The sequence below is a fragment of the Corvus moneduloides genome, chromosome 12 (assembly GCF_009650955.1).
Source record: "Corvus moneduloides isolate bCorMon1 chromosome 12, bCorMon1.pri, whole genome shotgun sequence".
Classification (NCBI taxonomy): domain Eukaryota; kingdom Metazoa; phylum Chordata; class Aves; order Passeriformes; family Corvidae; genus Corvus; species Corvus moneduloides.
The window spans coordinates 12,802,353-12,825,165 of NC_045487.1; the positions used below are offsets into that span (position 1 = coordinate 12,802,353).

The window sequence follows — 22,813 nt, forward strand, 5'->3', positions numbered from 1 at the left end:
AAATAGATGACTACAGCTAGAAATTTACATTCTGGAAATGAACACCGTATCAGTAGAAGAATACAACTAAACTAGATTCAGTTATGCCAGAAACCCAACTATGTGCCCATAAAACCATATTGACTTATAAACTCAACTTCCCCGTCTTCTCTTTAATCTAACCTTTATCAAAAAAACCACAGCTCTGCATAGGAGAAACTCTTGTTTTGAATGAGTATGTACTAGCAAAAACCCATCATCAGTGGAAAGAGGCATTACAGATTACAAGCTCAGCACACAGGTCTACAGGCTTGCTTCTTCCTATACAGAGACTCCTGGGGTTTTTTTTTAATTTGTAAAATATATCAATTTAGTTTAACTGCCCATTAAAAATACCATGGGCTATGTAATGCGACATTGCTGGTACACCACCTTAACAAACTTATTCAAGATTACGGTTCTTTGCACTAAAAGCCCTACTACTAAAGACAGGAGTTTCAGAAGATTTTTTTTTAACACAATACATGCATGCATGTCTGATATGTTCCCATTCATCTTATCAAATAAATATTCATGAGACTGAACATTACCCCACCTTATGACTTTTCTTTGACTACAACAGGACTAACTTGTCTGTGGTCCTATGTGTGATGGAAAATGTTAACCTGTATTATTTGAGAAAGAAAGATCACCTCTCTCATTTCAACAGAAGTCTTCTTATGTTTAACATGGAAAAATAAACAGCATTTGCAATGTTATAGGCGTTGTTCCCGTTCAGGCAGTTTGATGCATCCTAATTCGGGTTGTACGGGTGTTAGGTAGGATAGTTGAATGTTATGATTTGGGTTGTATGAAGTTATGCTGCTCAGACTGTTGAACAGAGTTGGAAGCCCTTTGTTTCAAAAGACTGCAGGTGATCTAAAGAGGCCAGGAGGAGGTGGTGATATGGAGTATGGAAGGTCCCTAAGCGCCATCGGGATGACATCAGCCCTGAGAGAGGCAGCTGCACCCACCAATCACCAGCCTCCCTCCAACCCGGACCTTGCACCAATCACTCGACGCATCGTGGGGGAGGGGGCGGGACCTAGCGACGAGCCAATCATCACCTGAGAAGCGGGAAACCTAAGCCAATGAACTGAGCCGCTAAGCAGCAACCCTGCGGACTGACCAATCAGAAGGACTGAAAGAGAGCATAAAAGGCGGTGTTCCCCTCAGTACATGTCCTCCCTGGCTTCGAGCCTCTCACAGTGAAGTCCTCTTGAGAACGAAACCTGTCACAGCGAGGTCCTCCCGCTGCTGGGTTAAGAGGAGAGGGCTACTCCCCCTCCTGGGTTCTTTCACCTGGTCTGTTTGTTTTGTTCTCTTTTCTTTTAATAAATTACCAGTTAATCACCTTTGTGGATAACTGGCCCTCATTTATTACATACAATATTCAGTATTTCATAAAGTAAACAGGCACAAAATGTTGCTTTTACATATTAACAAATAAAACAGGGTCCTACTCACATCTGCATTAGGCCAGAGCTCTTTGATAACATTTTCTATTCTGGTCACCACTTCCATCCGCATTCTCTCTTCTTCAGGTCTGGGAGACATATACTTATAGAAGTCAATGATTTCTTCATGAAGACTAAGAAAGAAAAAAAAAAGAAAGAACAAAAACTCAGAAAAACCTCTGCATGCAAATGAAATAGCAACTATTCTAACCAAAAATGCTTTTTAAGCTCCTAGTTCCCAATTTTGTTAAAGGGCAATTTTAGAGCAGCATGCAAATAAAAAAAAAAACAACACATTCACAACACTTTGTAACACTTAGATCCACATTAGCTTCTTATGCCAACAGGTCAATACTGCGCTTCATTTGCTAAAAGCATGGAAGCAAACCTAAATGCAAGTGCCTTCAATTCACATTGAAAGTCACACGCTATTTTAATGCCAGCGTAACACAGAAATGGTTCAGTCTCCAACTATGAACGCAGCTGTAGCTCTGAGTACACACTTCACAAAAATTTAAACAGGTTTTTAGCCAACACTTCCTTGTCAGCCCCTTGGCACCAGGCAGGGAGTTTCACGCAGCAGTCTGTATGTATTCAGTACCACGCTTGCAAAAGTTGACAGTAATTCTGCCAGTACTAGAGCTAGAAAAAGTCCTCCTTTTACTGCTTATAGAAGTCACATAAACTAAAAATGTATTCTCCCCCCATAACCCCAGAAAATAAGTAGTACACACGCAGCAGCATTTGCTCAGAAGAATAAGTGACTGACAGACAGTTAACCCATGTATAATTTACCATATTATATGTGTTTCACATTGTCAGTAAGTTAAGTTTAGCTTGCCTACGATGAGAGCTGAAATAAAAATGTCTTCATAAAGTGCTACAAAATTCTGTGCTTCTGTAGTATCATAAACATCATCAACTTGACTAATAATGCATTTCCAGCCACAGAATAACTAATTTCATTTATTTCCTTCAATGACCATTATATTAATAGCTAGTTATCTTTTAAGAATGGATTATTTCTAGTTACCAAGTGCAACTGCATCTTTCATTAAAGCTCTGAGGGACCACCAAAAGAGATCAATTTATTAAGACCAAGCCCTTAGCTGAGATGGGGAATCGAATACTTCCCTACTGCACACACACTTAAATAAATCAAGTGTTAATAACTGGAAGCTGTATACAGGTGTCAACAAAACTGATTAAAATATCCGACAGTTGTGTTCAAGAGAGTCAGAGCAGGGAAAGAACTCAAACCACCTGCGTTAAGTTCTCCCAATACTGCAGCGTTACAAACACCACAAGCTTCTCTCCCTCCACCACCAAGTTACGGGAACAGTCACAAAAGCCTGGCAGCTTGTGGCGGCCACCACCACAACTGTCTATACAGATAAAGCTAAGAGAAAGACTCCTCTGACAGAGGACATCTCTTACCTCCTCCTACAGCTGCTTTCTTGCTTTTCCTTGGAAGCATACACCCTGGAGTTAATGTGCACATTCCAAACCACCACTTACACCTTACACCACACTGATTACTCTGCCTTCAGCTTCTCAGCCGTCTCCAGTTCTTCTACTCTTCACTGCTATTCCATGTGTTGGCATTTAAACTTTCTTACAGTTATCTTCCCAGTTCAACTACTGGATTCAGGTGAGAAGTATGTGATAAAGGACAGGTTGAGCACTCCAATGACCAAGTTCACTCTCTGTCCTCACTGCCAGTCACATGTACTGAATGACTAATTTAGTTTCCACATGCTTAACCACCAATCTAGCTTTCAAAACCAGAAGCAACAAGGAAAATGGGCAAAACCCCAATAATTAAACTCCTGAAAATAGAAATTATTTTTCAACTGTAATTTGGTGAACCAGCTTACGTACAGGAAGACCTGGGAGTCAGGTCTGTCTTTAGGGGGGTACATAGTGGGGAACTGATCAAGAAACACAGCCCTATTTCTGCCTCTCCTCTTCTGGACTAGCTGGAGCAGACCAGTTACATCCACAAGGCACATTATTTGCCCCAGAGCAGTGTTTTCAGCAAGGACTGAATGCCCACATGCACTGTGAGCCACAAGGAGCAACAGCACGTTGTCTGAGGGCACTGAATGGCATGAGACATGCTGCGATGATACCAAGGGAGTATCCCTGGGGAGAAACTCATGTGTGGCACAGCACAAATCCATACTGTCCATCATTAGTGGGCCCAGCTGCTCCCAGGCTTGTGCTTTATGGGAGTTAATTGTTGCCCTGTCCCATCAGGGAACTTTGAAAGAACAAGGCAATCAAGAAAGAGGTCCCTAAAGTGCACAGAGAGCCAAGCCATACAGACACTGCAGTTCTCAGGGCACGGCTCTTTATTAACTCCACTGACACTCTTAATCCAGATAATTATTACAATTGGTGCATTCTTTAGAACCACATAAAATAATGATGTGTTGTCAGAAACATAAGTATTTCTTTTTCTAAACATAAATAACAGATGTCTGCATTTCTTTGAATGGGATCCCTCTTATTCTTAGGTAGTCATGAAAAGCTTTGTGGCAAAATAAAAAATTAAGTTACCTGCAAACACACAAACTTACATTACAGATGCACAGAATGTTAGTAAACACGTAGAAAAAAATGAAATCTGAACTTTTTCAATGATAGAAGAAAGGCTTAAAGACTACTAGAGAGAGTTCTCATCAGCACTCCAGTTGGAAATAGTACTGTGTTGAATGAAACATATCTGTGTTTCATCTGCTGCAAGACTGCACACTGCCAGGACCTCCTGTGCTGCATAGAGCCACGGTGTGCAGAAGGCAGGCAGAAGCTATAGGGGCTCGAGACTACACCTGGATCCATATTTCTCTGCCCAATAACAGGCTGCTGTCAAGAAATAAGGGAATGATTAATTAAAGCCAAGACAAACAGAGGTAGGGACACGTGGATTTCAGAGCAGTACAACATGACTTAGAGGCATGACTCCAATTAATGTGGAGTTAACTCATGCTGTATTGAAAATCAAAACTCAAGGTTACTCACTGTCTTAATCACCATCTATTATAGTCTCTGTTTTTCAAAACAATTTGTTAGGATTAATGGAGTCTGTTTACAAAAGTCTCTAGTGAAATTTTCTATATTTAGCCAAAATGAAGATCAAAGAGACTGAGATGTTCTTTTTGGCATCATAACAGTATTTTATTATTTAATTATTTAATACCATTACACTCATCAGTTATTTCAGATGAAAGTCTTTAAAAGGAGACTTGTTTATAGAAGGCAGTTACACTGTAATAAACCTGATTTCACTACAGAAAGGTATTTCGTTTGGCTTCATAGTCATACTGAAGCATTCCAACACCCAAAACACACTTAGGATGCATGGAGAGAATTCTCTACAATGCATAAGAGCATTAGTTTGCCTTTTTTTACAGTAAATAAGAGTAAACAAGGGGTCTTTGTCCTGTACGTTAGGAAATCTTAACACATGGGGAAAGGAAAAATAAAGAGGTCTCTCACACTTTCTCTAAACAGGTTTTAAAACAAAGTTCTACCTCCATCACACCTCTTTTCAAGTCTGGTAAGCTGATTCCATCAGAATTTCACAGAGAGAACAGAATTATAGAGAAGCCACTCAATTTAATTTCATGTTCACCTGAGGACAGTGATACATCATTAAAAATAAACTGTGGCTGCAAAAGTTGTAATCACAAAAATGATTTCCCATGGTAACATTACTGAATAGCCCCAAGAGGAACACAAGACTGTGAGATTCAAGTCTTTTAGGTGAAAAATCGCAGCTTTTGTGAGGTGCAAGTACTATAGAACACAGTGCATTACATAACTTTTTTAGTTTGATCACACCTTACTTTATTTTGTAGCACAATTTGTGGGCTCTAAATGTGCAACTCAAGAAACTCAAGCTCCTTTACATAAGACGTTGTTATTCTGGAGTATGAATCTTGCTACACGTCTGGCAATCAATTAAAAAATAATCACGTATGAACAAAATGTCATTTCTGTTTGATATGCAGAGCACACAGGTAATGTGGCCAAGCACATACATTGACTGTACACTTCAGCTACCGACACCTAAACCAGCACAACTCTCTCCTGCTGCAAGTTCAGAACTGGAACCAAGAGTGACACTGGGAGGCACGGCACAGTATGAAACACAACTGGAGATACTACAAGTGTCACTTCCCTGCACTCAGATCCTGATGCAGAATAAATGAGTAGCCCACTGTCCTCACAAATTTTGGCAGCTTGGAGGAAGCCAGCGTGATCAAACCAGTGTCCAGGGCTCAACAGGCACACCAATGGCTGCCCCAGGTGGGCCATTCCCTTGGCCCCCACTGTCCTGAGCAGCTGAGCAGCAAAACCCAGTCCTGCTAAAGCAGAGCAGCCAGCAAGGTCAAGATCATTCTGACCTGTTTTGCTTTATAAAGGATAGCAGTTAAGTGCTGCTTTGTGGGTCAACACACCATATTATACTAACCAGAATAATTGGGTTTAATTGAAAAAATTCCTGCTTTTGTCATTCTGGAATTGTGCTATACTTCCACTCTCCGCTGGCTCTTCTTTATTCTTCATTTCACAGGAGAAATTACGCAGGCATGCATGTTCTGATTTCTCTCATCAGGGTGTTACCCATGGCTTCTACTCCAGCTGTTCAAAATTCTGCTCATCCATCCCAAAGAGCTTCTCTGCCTTAGGCATATATATTCCTTTGCACACAAAAGGCTATTGGCAACGTCACTGAAGATAATTTAAAACAGTGGATATCAATTATACTCAAAAAAACCATCTAGTGCTCGTGCACTACAGTTTGGTTTTGGCAGGATTTTCTGATGGAAGTTTTGTTTGCAGAATGATGAAAATCTAAATTATTTAGAAACTCTGTGGATGGTGGGCTGAAGTAAGCAATGAACACACAGGTGACTTTCACCTTCCCAAACTCTGTGCTTTAAACTTTAAGAGTTTAAGGGACATTTGCAACATAGCCCTGCAGCACTAAACAAGCCTTTTGTACCTGAGTTTTCTTTGGATAAATAATTCCTAAAGGACAGTGTTTAGTTGCCCCTACCATCTGAAGTCTCCTCTGGGCTTAAAAAAAAAAAATCAAAGGAAACAAAGAGAAATACTGTAGAATTTCAGGATTATAATTGTCTTTGGAGAAGAATGTGAAGGAGGAACCTGAGGTATTTTAGCCACTGAAAGCATCAATACTTAAGAATCCAAACTGCATCCATCCCTTCATTCCCAAAAGGAAAGCTAGCATTGCACAGGAGAAAGAATAACTTCAGTTTGAACCCCTACCATTCATGACCTATTTGGTTTTGAAACAGTTTTGAACAACAATTGTACTAAGGTAAAGGAAAGACACAGAGAGCCCAATCTTCACTCTCCCCCTCACAAGTGTATTGGGGAATTCAACACCTTCCTAAATTAACCTTCAATTTTAACACTGATCTTCCATAAGCTTAATAAAATGATTTCTAAATTTCTACATGTGTTGAATAATAAAGTAGGAACAACAGCAGACATTGTAAAGATGACAAATTATTTTCCCACCTACAAACTCAAGCAAAACCAAACATTAGAGTCCTGAAGGGAACTGTAAATATGAAGCATCTGCTGTGGTCCTTTCCCTACCACCTGGGCAGACAAATCCTTTTAATATTTGCTGGCTTAAGTTACTGAAAAAAAACCACTTAACTGCATTTGCAGGTGATTTAATAGGCACTTAAGTTTCATGGTGACTGACACATCAATCCTCATAAGAAAATAAAATTATGCATAATAAAGGAAACAATTTTCAAAAGCCTCAGAGACTTTGACCATCAATTTTTATATCCTTAGTTACTGAACCATATCAATATATTACAGGTCACATAGTAATCATATTTTGAGACACATATGCCCTTATGGGAGCTTTAAAATCAAACATCCCAAAACACGTCCATAATAGCAACCTGACAAAACCAGGGAAGCTTAAGGAGCCGGGTTTTTGATATCACACATTTTTTTCTTCAGTTCACCCATTTGAATTACAGCTTCACAGACCACCTTTTCACAGTTTACCTAAAAACAGACATGCAGAAAAAACCCAGGTATTCCACTGCCATATGATTGCTAAACATCACCAAAAATCAGGATATCCACTGTATAAACACTGTCTTAAGGTGCAAATGGAGAATTTCCCTTTGCAGACAGCTAGGAAAATGAGATTTATATCTGTCCCCATCCATTATAGACCAGGTGTTTGTTACCACTGCCTGGCTTCCCAGAGACAGGGTCTGTTATAACAGGATTACACAAACCACCCTAATCCATCCAGGGCAAAGTTAGCCAAGCTAAATCTCACCACCTTTATCAGCTCTGGTAAAGCATCCACTCTTCAGAGCTGTGGGGAGCCCAAGGAGGAGCCCTCACCCCCTGAGTCCCCGCCCAGATGGTAAGAGGCAAAAAGATGCAAGCAGAACTCCTTCAATGGGCATAGCAACACCCAGAAAACCACGTCTGGCAACCACCTCTGGGCAGCTTTCAGGGCTTACCCAAGAACAGCCTGACCTTTCTAACTAATATTTGTAGTCTACTGAGTAATTCACAGAATTGCCTTTTAGGACCAAGGGAGAGCAAAATTTCCACTAATACGTAAATGATTTAGGAACCCTGATCTTGTTTTCAGGACTAATGTCTTTTGGGGTTAATCTGATCATGCTGATACTGAGTTTGAAAACATGGAGATAATTTGTTCACTTCCACCAATTATGGTGGACTGATTATGCACATTTCTTCAAAAGCTGTGGAGAAAAAAAAAAAACCCACTAAATTTACACTACAAGACCTACACTTTCTATCCTCTGCAAATTTTTGAAAGCCTATTTCTTCCTCCCAGTCGACACCCACTGCCCCCAAATCCCTCAAATTAATGTAGTTTTTTTCACCTATGTTCTGTATTTTACATTAATTTATGGGTTTAACTGCATCATAAAAGGCACTACAATAGCATTGCTTTATGGAAACAGCAGAGTGTAGTAGAGACATTAAAACATTGGACAAAGAAGAAATGTGTACAGTTCTTTTTAATTATTTAAACTGGTATCTCTATCTTTCCAGTTTTGTATTTATTTTATAGATCCTTTGTTTCAATCAGTATGAGTGCTCTCTTCTTCAAACTGATTCGAGCTAGTTCCAACTAAAATTCCCAAGCATATTCTTTAGTCAAGAAGTAATGTAATCAACTCTTTTCCTATCAAGGTAAAAGTGAGCATTTTTTGTGTGTTTATAAATTTCATTACGTGCTTTGCCTTCCTAAAATACACTCTGATGTATTAGAATTTTTTCTACAGAAATTTGTCTTTCAAGAGGTGGAAAAATCCTACTGAACTTTAATTATAAATCAAATGCTTGAATTAGTCCTATCAATGAGTGATTTGAAGTGTAACTCTGCAACTAATCCACTGGCTTTTAAATCCATGCCATATGCACGCTGAGTCTTGCTCTCTATTTTTGCAGCACTTCCAGCAAAAACATCAAATGCCAACTGGAAGGACTGTTTTGAGAAATACCCGTAGTTCCCACTGCCTTTTTTTTTTTTTTTTTTTTAATCACACTGTACATAAAAACAATCTAGCTGAATCACTGTGTGTGTGAGAATAACCTTCTATTTCTTCCCTGGAAAGTATCTACATATCATCCCTCCTTCCCACCTCTGTAAGCAAGTGCTGTGAGAGTCTGTTGCTTCTCTTCCCTCAGGTGATGGAAGATGAATTTTGCTAACAGAAGAGTGAAAAAAAAAATGAAAGAAACTGCTGCCTCAACTGATCTGAAACAAGCAAACAGAACACAAAAATGAAGCAGGAGAAGAAGGTTTTGTACAGGAAAATCAAAGTGGGAAGAGCAGCAATGTGAAGAAGCTGATTTATTTCATAATGACAAGGAGTTCAACTCCAGTAATATCTAATTATCTTGAAACACAGCAGTAATTCTAGCATCTCCTATAGAAGACAGCCACAAGGTTTTTCTTTAGCTCACTTGCTAAAGAAAGTGTTAGTCTGCTGGAACAGTTGCACATGCAGACTAACCATGCAGTTTACAACCTCACCGTTTAAAATACAGATACATATCTTTAAGAAGCCTTAAAGTGCAACTATTAGCATTCACTTTGTATATTCTGTAATTACAACTTCAGGTAAATTTCCAAACAATTAAAACCACAGAGAAGTTGAAGTGGGGAATTAGTAATTCCTCAGCCTGCCGATTCCCTTTGTTTAAAAAAACACTCAAATAGACCAAACAACAATTTATAAGTTTGCTTTAAAACAAGAGTTTAACAAGTAAAAGTAACTATCAGTATCAACAGTAGTTCATTTAATATTAGCTGAACTTTCCAAGTAAAACAGCAATATTTGGGTTTGTGTTAGAGCTGTAACAAAATCTAAAGCTACTAAATTACTGTAGCACACTAATAGCTCTGACCCAGAACAACAGGGACGACCAGAGAGTTTTAAAACAAATAAAGGTCTATTACACCAGTTCTGCAAATCACACCAGTGATGTTACTATTAAACCAAGCTAGAAGGAAACAGCAGGTCAGGTAATCTGCCTTTCTGTCTCCATAAAGCCAGGGAGCACAGATCTTTATACGGCTCTAGTATATTGCTCCTATTTTGTCAGTGTAGTAAATACTATCACATAAACAAACAATCTGTGACCTTCTGATATCTGGCACCACATACTACCTGGGCAGAGGCAAGACTAACACACTCCCAGGAGACTGATGAGCGCTTCTGACGGATAACGGGCTTGGGAAAAAAATCTCCACCTGAAAACTCTTATGGGAGAAAAAACCTGCAACACAGACCTTTGCCACCATGTGTATGGCAGCAGGTCACCCAACATGAAGCCCGGCAAGCCTTGCACAAGGTTTTGTCATACAGAACAGAGTGGAGAAAACTCTACTTCCACACACACAGCAGGTTCTGCCTGGCAAATATTCTTGTTTATGACTTCATAAATTATTTGACTTGAAAGATCAGTTAAATGAAAGAACACAGAGCAATGTAATTATTGACTCCTGTCTCCTTCTATCAGAGCAGATTTACACTTTCAAATGTCGACTCCAAACAAGCCCACACCAGTCCCTAAGAAGGAAAGGACACTACCACGATGCCAGGCTTTCACTGTTCACGTCAAAGCCAAGACAAAAGGCTGTTTGAGGTCTGTGTTCCCACCGGTGGCTGGTGCTGCTGCCACACTTGGCCCCACAGATCAGTTACGCATCCCGAGCATGCTGTGCTCACTCCAGAAACCCTCTGCACATCCATCTGTGCAGCAAACCTGCTCAGTAGGCAGGAGAACCAAGAACAGAATAAAACTCTGAACACCTCTCCTTCAGGAACATGGGATCAAACTGAAAAGAATTTAATAAAAAAATATTAAGTCAAATAACTAGCCATAGCTGCAGTTTGTTAATAACTTTTCAGCTCCAGAATAAGAACATTTTCAAATTAAATGTGAAGTGCCAGTATGCCATCTGGCAAGTCAAGGCAGACTCCCAAGGCTTTCCAGCATCTTCTCATATTCACAGTCTTTTGGGCAGCGTTTTTTGGTTGGTTTTTTTTTTTTTTTAGAGGAGGGACTTTTGCACAGCATTTGGGAACATTCAAGGAATACAAAACTGAGCCCCAAGTTACCTTGCTACATTTCCTATATCAGAAGTATTCAAAACTTCTTATGAAAATATTTGAAGTTAGCAATTACAGTTAAAACTACAAGGTTGAGTTTGCAGCTTAAATTTCTATTCCCTGAGCAAAATGGAGAGTGACCCCAAGTTACCTGTTTTGAAACCAGTTTATCACCCATTTATTACTTGTTAGTTCACTTTGGTGATACTTTGCTACAGTACTAATACAAGTTTAGATGCACTGCTGTCATACCCAGCCAAAACTGAAATCACAGATGTAGTTCTCCCACTCACTTTCAAATGCTTAGAAGCAACTGCAGTGGATGCACTTTGAAGGACGAGGAACAATCACACATACTATGGCAAAGGTACAAGGAACATTTCGGGTAACTTTTTACTTGGATGAATTGCTATCTTTACAGTAGGGGTGTGCACAGTGAACTATGTTCAGATTAAACAATGTATTCATTATAGGACTCATGATGTAGTATTATGGTCCCTTAAAAGTATATATTGGAAACTATTCGTTCATGTTCTGATTTGTTCTCTTGTGCTCAGATACTCTTGCTTGCAAGGCAGGATGCACAGGTACCAGAAACACCATGGGCTGGGAGCAGTAACACTGCAAAGTTTTTTGGAGTCAACAGCCACCATTTGCTCTGGTTGTCATCCCAGGATAGAAAGCTACAAACCATAACAATCAAAAAAGGACACTGCCTAAGCAGATCACAGAAGAATGCTTCCTGTGCTCACCTCTATCAGCCCAGTGATAGAGATGCACACTTAGCAACTTCCATGTCAGGAACTACAAAAAATGCTTCTTCCTCCAATGTAGGTGACAGATCTCATCCTTCCAAGTATCTGGAGAAGCTGGTCTCTGACTAAACCTGTGGATCAAATCATGGGGTTTATCTTCTTTATTCCCCCTGAAGCTTCAGCTAGTATATACGTCAGAAAACTACTCATACAAAAATGAGAAGAAAATGCTAGAAAATACTGCACAGAAATACTTCCCATGAGGCCAAAATGTTAAAAGACCAACCCATACTGAAAGATGACTTAGGAAAGATTTCACACATCTACCTCAGTTACTGGATTTTGCTTGGACATAAAGATAGAAGAATCAGCACATGATGGGAAAAGGGGGACTTTTAACGGTCTGACAAAGACCTAATATCACAAAGGTGACTACTGGAACCCACTCCAGGATGGGGCATCCCTGGCATGGCACATCTCCTCACACCATCCACATGTGCACTGACGTATTTGTGCAGAGTCTTCCAACAGAAGTAGCAAATACAGAGTGAGAGGCAGTGCAGAGCTCTCAGAAACACACTCAAGATTCATTCAAGTCACTTGCTGGAATCAGTCTCTAAAAATAATTTGAAGATTACATAAAAGTGTCTTGTGTACCCAAAACATGAGTAGAAGATGTAGCAGTGACCAGTTGTGAGAGGTTTAAGAGGATCACTGTGAGCTCACAAACTGCAGAATCAATAGCAACTGAAAAAGCACGTTTCAGCATGCCTGAAGCAGGTTTGCTTCAGACGAGCAAAGGCTGAAGTGAACTATTCCAACATATAATGTTCAGTGACTTACTGCCTGCAGGCAAATACCACACCGCACAAAAAACAAGGGAGGAAGTTTGTTAATACAGTTAATCTCTTCTTTACTCCTAGGTACTTCTATGCCAGGAGCTGACACTGTTACTTATTGCCATTGAAACTTTCTCTTTTACCAGCTGTACGCCCTGTCACATTAGTCCAGGTTGTAACAACAGCAGCTTCAAAAGACCACTGGTTAGTTCAAATTTAGATTGAAGAACAATGCAAATTATGTACAATGTAATTACAAAAGAAGCAGGACTGTACTGTCCTTTCTGCCTCATCTCAAAAACTATCCCATAAGAAGTAATCTAACAGCTTGATGAGGCAAACTTCTCTTCCACCTGATGTTGGAAGCAGAGGTACATGTAAAGAAGCTGCGTAACTCAATAACAAACTAGGTCTTCAAGGCAAAAATCAACATGAAAATTTTCTCATGTGGGTACCTGCCAAGTATGACTACTACAGTAGTCATTCCCCATGGATGAATGAGCATAAGATACTGAGTCCGCAGCACACCAGAAAGCTGAGTATATAGATCCTCAAACATATGAGTTGAATCAGCATGAGTGTGACAGAACAAAGCAAAAATTAAATAAAATTAACCTTAGGACTTAATTTTTTCAGCCTGACTCAATAATGTGACCTGAGACTGTGATCTGCAATCATGCCCATTATTCAGATCAAGATAGTTCCTTCACCACACTACGTTTAACTCAATACTTTAACTGGCAGCTGTGGAAAGCTTGCCAACCACGAGTGCCTCTGAATACATAAGAGATAAAGCCAGATTCAAGGCACAAGTCCTTCACACCACTTTCAGAAACTATATGCATACTTTAGATTAAAGCCAAAATCTTACTGAGGGATAAGGGGGAGGAATGCAAATGTATATAAAGGAGTATACTTTTTATAACAACCCTGTTGAAACGAAGCAAACCAAAAAAACCCTCAAAACCAGAACAAAAACCACTTAACTTTTTGTAGCACACAGGAAAAAAATCAGCTGTTCCTGAAGTAACATAGGAAGTGAACAGCTCTAAAATTAACAGAGTGAGAATTAAGAAAGCCTAAGAAAGTAAGTTATCACACTTCCTCAGTCTAGCTTAAACACAGCATCAAGAGGTCAGACAGGGTCAACAAGCTTTGATTAAGGACTCCCTGTCTTCAGACTATACACACTGACACATAATAGTAAGATCAACACCTTAGTCATCACTCAAACTACAGCACAATGTTCCCACATGCTGTATCTTAGAGGACATTAAAAGAAGGGCTTATCTACACTCGGTATTTGTGACAGGTTAATGCAAGTTCTTTCAGGTGTTACTGCATCCATAAACAAAGTAATTGCAAGAAAGCACGTGATACTTTCAATAGGTGCACCCGAATGTAACTGAAAGTAAATCTACACTGAGTGAAGGTGATAGGCCAATGTAGCTACTCATCTATACACCTCTCACTTATCCTAGAATACTACCCTCATTTCCCTGATTTGGAAGTTTCTAGAGGACTTTAATGTTTGAATTTGTCCCTTGTTATACTCTATTACTTGTAGAATCACAATGCTATTTCCTTCACACTGTCTTAACATCTTGAATATTGTGTTTGCTACTTCTCCAATAAGAGATCACACCGACAAGACAGAAGAGCAGAGGTGCACAAACACTATGATCCGACACCTCTGCTACCATTGTTTTCCAGTAAAAATCCTAAAAAATGCAATGCAAAAAAAACCTGCACAATGCATGCAATACAGTATGGTGATGCAGAATTCCACACTATAAAGCCTTGTCAAGCAATTGTAGCAAGACTGTGCCTCTTTCACTGAACATCAACATTGAATAATTCAGATGTAGATCTCATACCATAAGAGGATGTTATGAGGCCATCAGAGAGGCTGATCTGGAATGAGGGCTGCCAAATAATCTTAATTGTCACCATGGGAGGAAGAAAATTAACAAATGTTGCATCCCAGCATAAGACAACTCCAGCCTCGGTCAGGCAGCCAGTTCACCCTCACGCTGAGCTGCTGCGCTAGAGCTGCCCTCCCAGCCATGATCCACCCTGAGAGCTTGGCAGCCCCAAGGGACACAATCAGTGTGGCTCAGTCTCACACAGATTTTGTGACACAACTTTAAGGGTCAGGAAGACAACCATCAGGGACAGGCAGTATCAGGAGACCTGTACTGAATGCAGCAATACATTGATTGTACGACTATGATACAACACACCAGTATCACCAATACAAAGTTACTGGAAAGATTTATACTGGCTCTAGTGAGCTGTAGGAGAGAGTTTTGTACAAACCTATAAACAAGAGTTCTGCTCTCTTGATTCATGTCTGTCTCTTGTTTTGATATCCTACATTCGTAGTATTGCCAGAAAAAATTCCTGCTGTGTTACCTATTGCTTAAAGTTACAAAATGATTCAAGTTCAAATTGCTCCCGCTATAGCTATTTGCAGCCGAGGAAAAACATCTGAAGCCCATACCGAGTTCACCAGTTTTCCTCTCCTCTTCTGGCTTATAGAAATATTTCCTTTAACCCTCATTTCTAGGCAAAGGCACAGAAAGTAAGACTCAAATACTCATGACGTCTTAAGCACTCTTTGGCAGTTCATCCAAAAAGATAATTAAAAAAGACAAACACTCATAATTTAAGAATTTCCAGCATGTTCAAATAATAAATTAACATTCCAACTGCACACTAAGAACAGCAATAGCATTTATTTGCTTCTAATATGTATTATGCAAGATTTCACTGGTTGTGTTGCTCTATCACTACCAGCACACCTCCCTCCCTCAATACAACACCTAAGCTGACTCTAGGCCGCATTCTGCTCCTGCTGCCAGTTCCAACATCCAGCAAGAAGAGCATACAAGCCACTGTTTTACATCACATACAACATAAACAAAAAGCTTTGAAGCAACAGCCATCTCTGAAATTTTGGCATATGCATGATTTTGGGAGCATGTACACCGTATTGAAAAATGTGTTCAGAATCCCCACATGACGAGATCAATAAAAAAAGAAATACTAAGTATTTCTATTATTGCCTATTCTATCATTTTCATAGTAAAGCTATGCACACAACTTCTGAAAACCACATTTAAAAGTTTCCAAAGTGAAAAACAGACTTTACATTCTAATTTTAAATAAATTATTAGAAATGGCCCAGGAACAAAGTATAATATGGAGATGGCAGAAAAAAAATTGAAGGTGAGAAAAGAGCAATAATGTGCTGTCATGATACAGGTCTCCATCTATCTGTGTTTCCTAGGACTGACAATATGATACCAGGCTTCCTGAAACTGACCTTATGCCAACAGTTTGACAACTGAAAAATAAGAGCTACGACCCCAGCATGGTTTAATATAATACTAATAAAGATTCAGGGTGAACAGATCCTCTTTCTTCAATGCATACTGCTACGTGAAACACACAGCAGCTCTTGGGAATCAGCAAGCACACAAGAGGGAATGACACACTCTTCCTATTACTTAATATAGTAATCCATCAACCAAGAAAAGTCTGCCACACTTCTGTTCCTTATATAGACACTCCAAGGTAAATAGGTATCCAAGTCCCAAACAGAAGATATGAATCAGAGAAAACAGAACAGTTCATAAGAGTACATTCACACGCTGTCTCCTTGCACACGTAGAAATCAGCAGCCTCTGAAGTCTTCCTTAAACTGTTTAAACAAAACATGCCAAAAAGTTGGTCCTATTCCAAAACCCTGCAACCTCAAATAATACTGTTATATAATATTCACCATGTATTTCTTAAAGGCTTTATCAAACTGCCTTTAGTCCAGCATCTTCATCCCTAGTAAACCTGTTTCTCTCTCCCAGCCCTTCCAAAAGAAGTAATTTCTTACCACAGGAGGCTGTGGGAAAATATCCGGTTTCACATCCATAAAACCCAGCTGACTGCCTTCAAGAGCTGCACAAGCTGTCACAAGGGTACTGCCAGGATGGTGCTGTGGCATGACTCAGGACGAGACAGAGAGTGACAGTGGATCTCATCAGACAGGTACAAGAAAAGGATCTGCACTCCAGTCACATCCCTGCACTTCTACCTCACAGCCAGGACACGCAGCCACAGAGTGAGGACAGAGTACTGCTCTAGGAGGCTTTTTCAGGAAGCAAGCAGATTTGTGTCTACAGATTTTTCCAAGTAACTCCTTTTTACATGTGATATGCACAGTGAATTCATCTGCAGCCCATGTTTTAATGTACGTGAGTTCACCAAATCCAAAACACATGCAACTATACTCTAACAGAGGATGCATGAAGCAGTCACGCACATGCCTCCTTGTTTCACCAGAAATCAGAAGCCTGTGCACAAAGGTGTTTGTTTCACCTACACTAAGCATTTGTATCAAGTAATATAACAGTAAATCAAGCACCAACCCCGCATTTTATTTAAGCACTTAAGAGTTTATGATGAAAACCAACACAACTGATTAGGATTTTATCAGATTTCCCTAAGTCAGGCATTCAGGCTGGTTTGATGTTTTGCTGGAGGTTCCCAGACTTGCTCTGTTCACACTACACTCAGCTCTTTCTGTTTGTGCTCCAGCCCACATGGAAATCATGCTCCCATGGCTGATACCACACAAGAGTCCGAGCAAACACAGCTAAGGACATACAGGGTCACAGGCAGACAGCCACCTTAATGTGGCTCCATGTCCTCTGGTCAGCTCACACCTGGGACAAGGGGTTTGTGTCTGCCTTAATGCACTTTACTTCTTTCAAAAATGAGACTAAAAGACCTGAGAAGCTGACAAACTTCACATCAAAAACTCATAATGGAATTTCTGTAGCAAAGACTTATGGCTTTAAGCTATTTCTTTCCCTAAAGTAGTTATTCTTTTATTTCACGGTACCCTCTGTAATCCTGGGCAACATGCTGGGAACCCTTACATTAAATAAGCAGAAATCTGCTCAAGTCTGTGCCAATCAGTTCAGCAGCATGGGAGTGTGTGCATGTCTGTGTGCAGCCCCCTCCTGTGGGGGTCACAGGATGCTCTCCCTTTCATGGCAAAGTTTCCATCAGTACTTCAAAACATGCGCATTCAATATTTCAAAATGCAGTTTTCTATCTAATCCGTGTTTCTCCTCAGGAGTACACATCACAAATTTACCTCCTTAAACTCACACATCAACTGGGTTCTTGCCTTCAGATGCAGATTACTGTGAAAACAGCTCCCTACACAGTCCCCAAATCCACAACTCCTTCCTAGGAACTGTGTAGCACTGGGCTCTTTCCTTTGGCACAAGAATCACAGAAACTTACAATAAATAGGCCAAACTTAAGTGCAAGTCTTTATTTTTGGGTTTTGTTGCACTTAAGGCTTCTTGTTTCAGCAGTTCTTTTGTCACCTTTTAGCCAGGCTCAATCTGAACGTGGTGAAAGCTGTAAAATAGCCATTTCAGTATCCCAAATACTTTTTCTTCCTTTCTAATTGTGACACTACTAACATTATTTACTGCTGCCCTTGGGACCCAGACACACAGAGAATCCCATCCAAAACCCCCAACCCACACATCCTCCTACATCCTTGAGTTTTGCTACTAACTACCCCGCCAAGGCAAACCCAATTTAACTCCTCAAAGGTATATATTAACTCAACAGTAACATCATAGTCATGCTGTGAAACTTTTCATTCATTTTCTGCATTATCTGTTCTTTTCAGAACTACTGTCTGATGACAGTCCCCAGAGGATGGAAGACATGGAAGCTGACTCTGACTAGTGCAAAGCAACTTGCAGGCAGCACTATGAAATTGATTTACAGTGATATTTCACAAGCCACCAAGTTAAGAGTGCCGCAACAAAGCAGAGTACCTGTCATGCAAACACCTGCATTATTAATAAAACTGCAAGTCTGAGAATTTGGACTAAGGAAAAATATTAAAGAGAGGCCAGAATACAATGTACACAACAGCACCATTAACTCCAAGGGAGCAAAAACTCCCTTGTGCTGAATGTCTGTATTTCAGCACAGGTAAATGTCAGGAAATATTGTGCATACTTTGTAAAAAATCTATCTTGAAACCAAACGCAATACTGTTGTGGGTTATTTTTTAATTATTTGATTACCTCTTTATATGTGTACATAGCATTAACTTAGAAGAAAAAATATCAAGATTTGACTGAACAGCTACTTAGCTTTTAACCAAAATCTCTATTTCAACATTTACCTTACCTAAATCTTTCGACAGCGAGTTACACACTGTTATGTGTTTACATAATCTGTTCAACTAGCTAAAAATTATTGGACTGGTTTTCCAGGCAGCTGATCAATAGAATTGCATATTCAGAGCTGGTTTTGCACAGCCATCCACACAAGTGACATCCTTGCACTGGAAATATGAATGCCATATGTCAGCTTTCAGTTGTGCTTGCCAACAAATCTGGTCACATCTTTCTAAAAGTGGAACTGTTCCACAACTCTGTTGTATTCCAAAGAGTCAAAGTTTAAAGTGATTAACTTAACAAAATTACAGGGTGGTATATAGGGAAAAGCACTGAGAGCCATTACTACATTTTCACAATTTGCTTAGTAACAATCAGAGAAGAAAAAGATACCTGTTAACACACGAGTAATGATACAATAGCAATGCTGGTATCTTTTTTTTTTTCCCAGTAACTGCTAGAACTACTCAACACGATTTTGGAAATTTACATTGGAAATAATGAATTTAAAATACTTAGTTTAGCAACCTCATTTGCTAGGTTACAAAACTCTCTATCCATCCTTACTGCCCTGTGTCTCCAGATGCAGACAGATGCCTTAGAACACAGTTGTTCAAGAGAAGCTTGCAGTCGGGAGCAAAGGCAGCATCTCAGGTCACACCGCAGGCACAGGAGGCTTCACCTGGCCTTGCCAGCAGCCAGTCAGTCACACTGCAACCTTCACAGCACCTAGGCATTGTCTAGGCTTTCCTAGGAAGCTTCAGGTCCTTTTAGAAATTGCTTCCACAATTTTTCACTCAAATTGTTAGCCAACAGCCTCTTAACACTTTTTATAGCTTTCAAAAGCAAACTTCCATAATTTAGGAAAAGCAACGTAGGAGTGTATTTTAGAGACACTCTACCTTACTGTGCTTTGAATAAAGTAAATAGCTAAAACAGAAGCTCAGCATCACGTCAATATATGCCACAAACTAGACAGTCAATACACATGCAGACTAAGACACCTGAGTATGTCTTGATACTGTTAAAAAAAAAGTCCACAAGGGGCTACCACTTGGAGTTTGAAACAGATACCACCAAAATTTAACTCTAGCAACACTTAGAATACTTTGGCACAGTTGTTGTTATTATTACTAATCTCTTGCTGAAGCTCACTCTTTTTTCACCCCATTATTATTACTCTTACTGTCTTGTTGAAACTTACCCTTTTTCACCCTGTATCTTCAATACAGAAAAAAATTTACATATTTACAAGACACAGAGAGAGTAAAGCACTTCTAAAAATGTTCCTTAGCCTTCAAGTAAATAAGTTACAAGGCAGAATATAACCAGAGTCCAAAAACTAACTTAACAAAAATTCAGTACTTGGTATGTTCTACACACAATACTTTAAAGTTGTGTGAAGAAAGTTGCAGAAAGTTCCAAGGTACGGTGACTAGAACACTTAAAATAGCATAATTCTGCAGTGTCACTTTATGAATTATTATAACCCCAGCAGTAAAGGTAACATAGGAGCTGGCAAGAAAACAGGGAGCCAGAGGTTAGAGGTTAGAACTTGCCTTCCAAAACGACCAGCAAATTTGAATAGTCATTATGACAAATCTTACAGAACAGCAACTTCAGAAGGCAAAGAGGTTGATGCTTTCCTGTGTGAGAGGGCTGAAGGACCCTTAGGTACAAGCTGAGCACACAAAAACTCATGCAACTAAATCACTACTGATTTCTAAAATGAGCTCTGCCAGGCTTTCAACTTTTACCATACACCTCCGTCATCTAGACCCTGGAGGGTTCAAGGCAAAGGTTATGTTTTGAAAAGCGTGAACTTTACAAAAAAAAAAAAAAAATCCACAGAAGTTACCAAATGGTCTTTATCCAGGGCATCACCCATATCAAAAGCCACTGTGTTTAAAAAAAGGGGAGGGCTCAAACCAGTGTTCAGGTAAACAGAAGGTAGATGATTGCCTGCCTTCCATCTCCATGGACTCATGCAATGCGAACTGATGAGACCTAAGCTAACACAAAAACACTAAGGACAAAATATTCAGATCAGCATATGCATTCCACAAGCAGAGATCCATGACAACCATTAAAAACCCGACACTAAAACCCACTGCACACTATCCATGCATGGAAGTTTATTTCTGAGAGCAGGTGCCTGCCTGCCTGCACACCTTCTCTTGTCACGTCTCAGAAAATACACACCCCGGGAAATTACCTAGTCTGTGCGCTTTCTTTTAACACCAAGAGATGATTATTGGTATTTTTAAGTTCTAGTCCCTACCACGCATTTGTTCCGCAGGCAGCACAAAGCGTTAGAGGTGAGCTTGACAGTGCTGCGGAGGGCAGGCGTGCCGGCCCTGTGCCTGCCCCGGCCCCGCGCCTGCCCCGGCCCCGCGCCTGCCCCGGCCCCGCGCCTGCCCCGGCCCTGTGCCTGCCCCGGCCCCGTGCCTGCCCCGGCCCCGCGCCTGCCCCGGCCCTGTGCCTGCCCCGGCGCCGCCGCACGTGCGGGAGCAGCGAGGGCAGCACCCGGCGCTACAGCAGCGACAACCCCGCGCACAGCGGCGCTGACAGCGGAACGCTGTGTCCGAGGAGCCCGGCGGCACCGGCCGGCAGCGTGTAACACGCGCACGGGCGGTGACAGCGGAGGACCGGCGGGGCTCCCGTCCCTGCGGATAGGCGTGCCTTGCTCCATCAGCATACACACGGGCACCGCCGCCGCACGCGTGTGGCCCCGGCCCCGCGGAGCCACCGCCCCGGCGGGCGGGACGCTCGGCGCAGGGGCTGCCCCGCACAGGCCGCTCGAGCACCGGCGAGGCGCAGCTGTCAGTCACCACGGCCGGGCAGCGACAGCCCGGCACCCACCGCCCGCCGCCCCTGCCCAGCCCCGCGGACCCGGCCCGGCTCCCTGCGCCACCCGCTGGGCCCGCGCCGCGCCCCAGGTGCCGCGGCCCAGCGGCCCCCGGCGTGCGGCCCCGGGGCGGGGAAGGACCTCGGCCCCCGCCTCCTCCTCCTTCTCCTCCGGAGGCCGAGCGGGGCCGGGCCCGGCACCCCCCTCGCCCACCCCGCGGACGCTCACCCCACGACTCCCTGGCTGTAGTTCCTCTTCTTCCAGGGGGTGCCGGTGTAGAGCGGCTCGGCTAGGCCGGGCTGGGCGCGGGCGGCCGGCTCGTCGGCCGGGGCGGGGGCGCGGCCCAGCAGCAGGCTGTAGTTGAGCCCGAAGGTGCTGGCCTTGTTGTCGCGCTTCCTCTTGTTGCTGGCGGCGGCGGCGGCGGCGGCGGCGGGCGGCGCCCCCCGCGCGGGCCGGGCCCAGGCGGCGGCCCCCGGGGGCGGCGAGGCCTGGCGGTGCCCGCGGCTGTGCGGGTTGTTGGCGCTTTCGAGCGGCAGGAAGTCGGGCGGGGGGTCGGCGCGGGGGGCGCGGTACATGCCGGGCGGGGAGGCCGGGCCGGCCGCGGCGGGGGCGCTCTGCTGCTGCTGCTGCTGCTGCTGCTCCTGCTGTTGCTGCTGCTGGAAGTAGAGGTTGCGGACCCCCTGCGTGGTCTCCCAGATCTGCATCCACAGGCGGTTCGAGGGGCCGAGCTGCTCTGGCTGGAACCAGGCTATCCGGGGATCCATCAAACGGGGACCCACCCCGGCTGATCCGCTCCCCGCGCCGCGCCGGCCGCCGCCGCCGAGACCCTGTCAGCGGGTCCCAGCGCTAATGGCGGCTCCTATGGAAGGGCAGCGCCGCGCCTGCCTGCTCGCTGCTGCCGCCGTCGCTCCACAGCCCCCGCCCCTCCTGGCGAGCGCGGCGAGGCGGGGCCGGGCCGCTCGAGCCGCCGGCACGCGGGCCGCGCGCAGCACGGGGGGTGGCGGCGC

General features: G+C 42.4%; 1 protein-coding gene across 1 annotated transcript in view; it reads right to left on the reverse strand.

The window, feature by feature from the left end:
* The window catches only part of TENT4B (terminal nucleotidyltransferase 4B), a 42,044-nt gene extending 19,330 nt beyond the window's left edge, over positions 1-22,714 (reverse strand). Inside the window, exons 1-2 of the mRNA XM_032121839.1 lie at positions 22,035-22,714; positions 1,486-1,609 (exon numbers count right to left, since the gene is read on the reverse strand). Coding sequence (XP_031977730.1) covers positions 1,486-1,609; positions 22,035-22,570 — 660 coding nt within the window. The 5' untranslated portion in view covers positions 22,571-22,714. The remainder of the gene's footprint in view (positions 1-1,485; positions 1,610-22,034) is intronic.
* Positions 22,715-22,813: the final 99 nt, after the last annotated feature.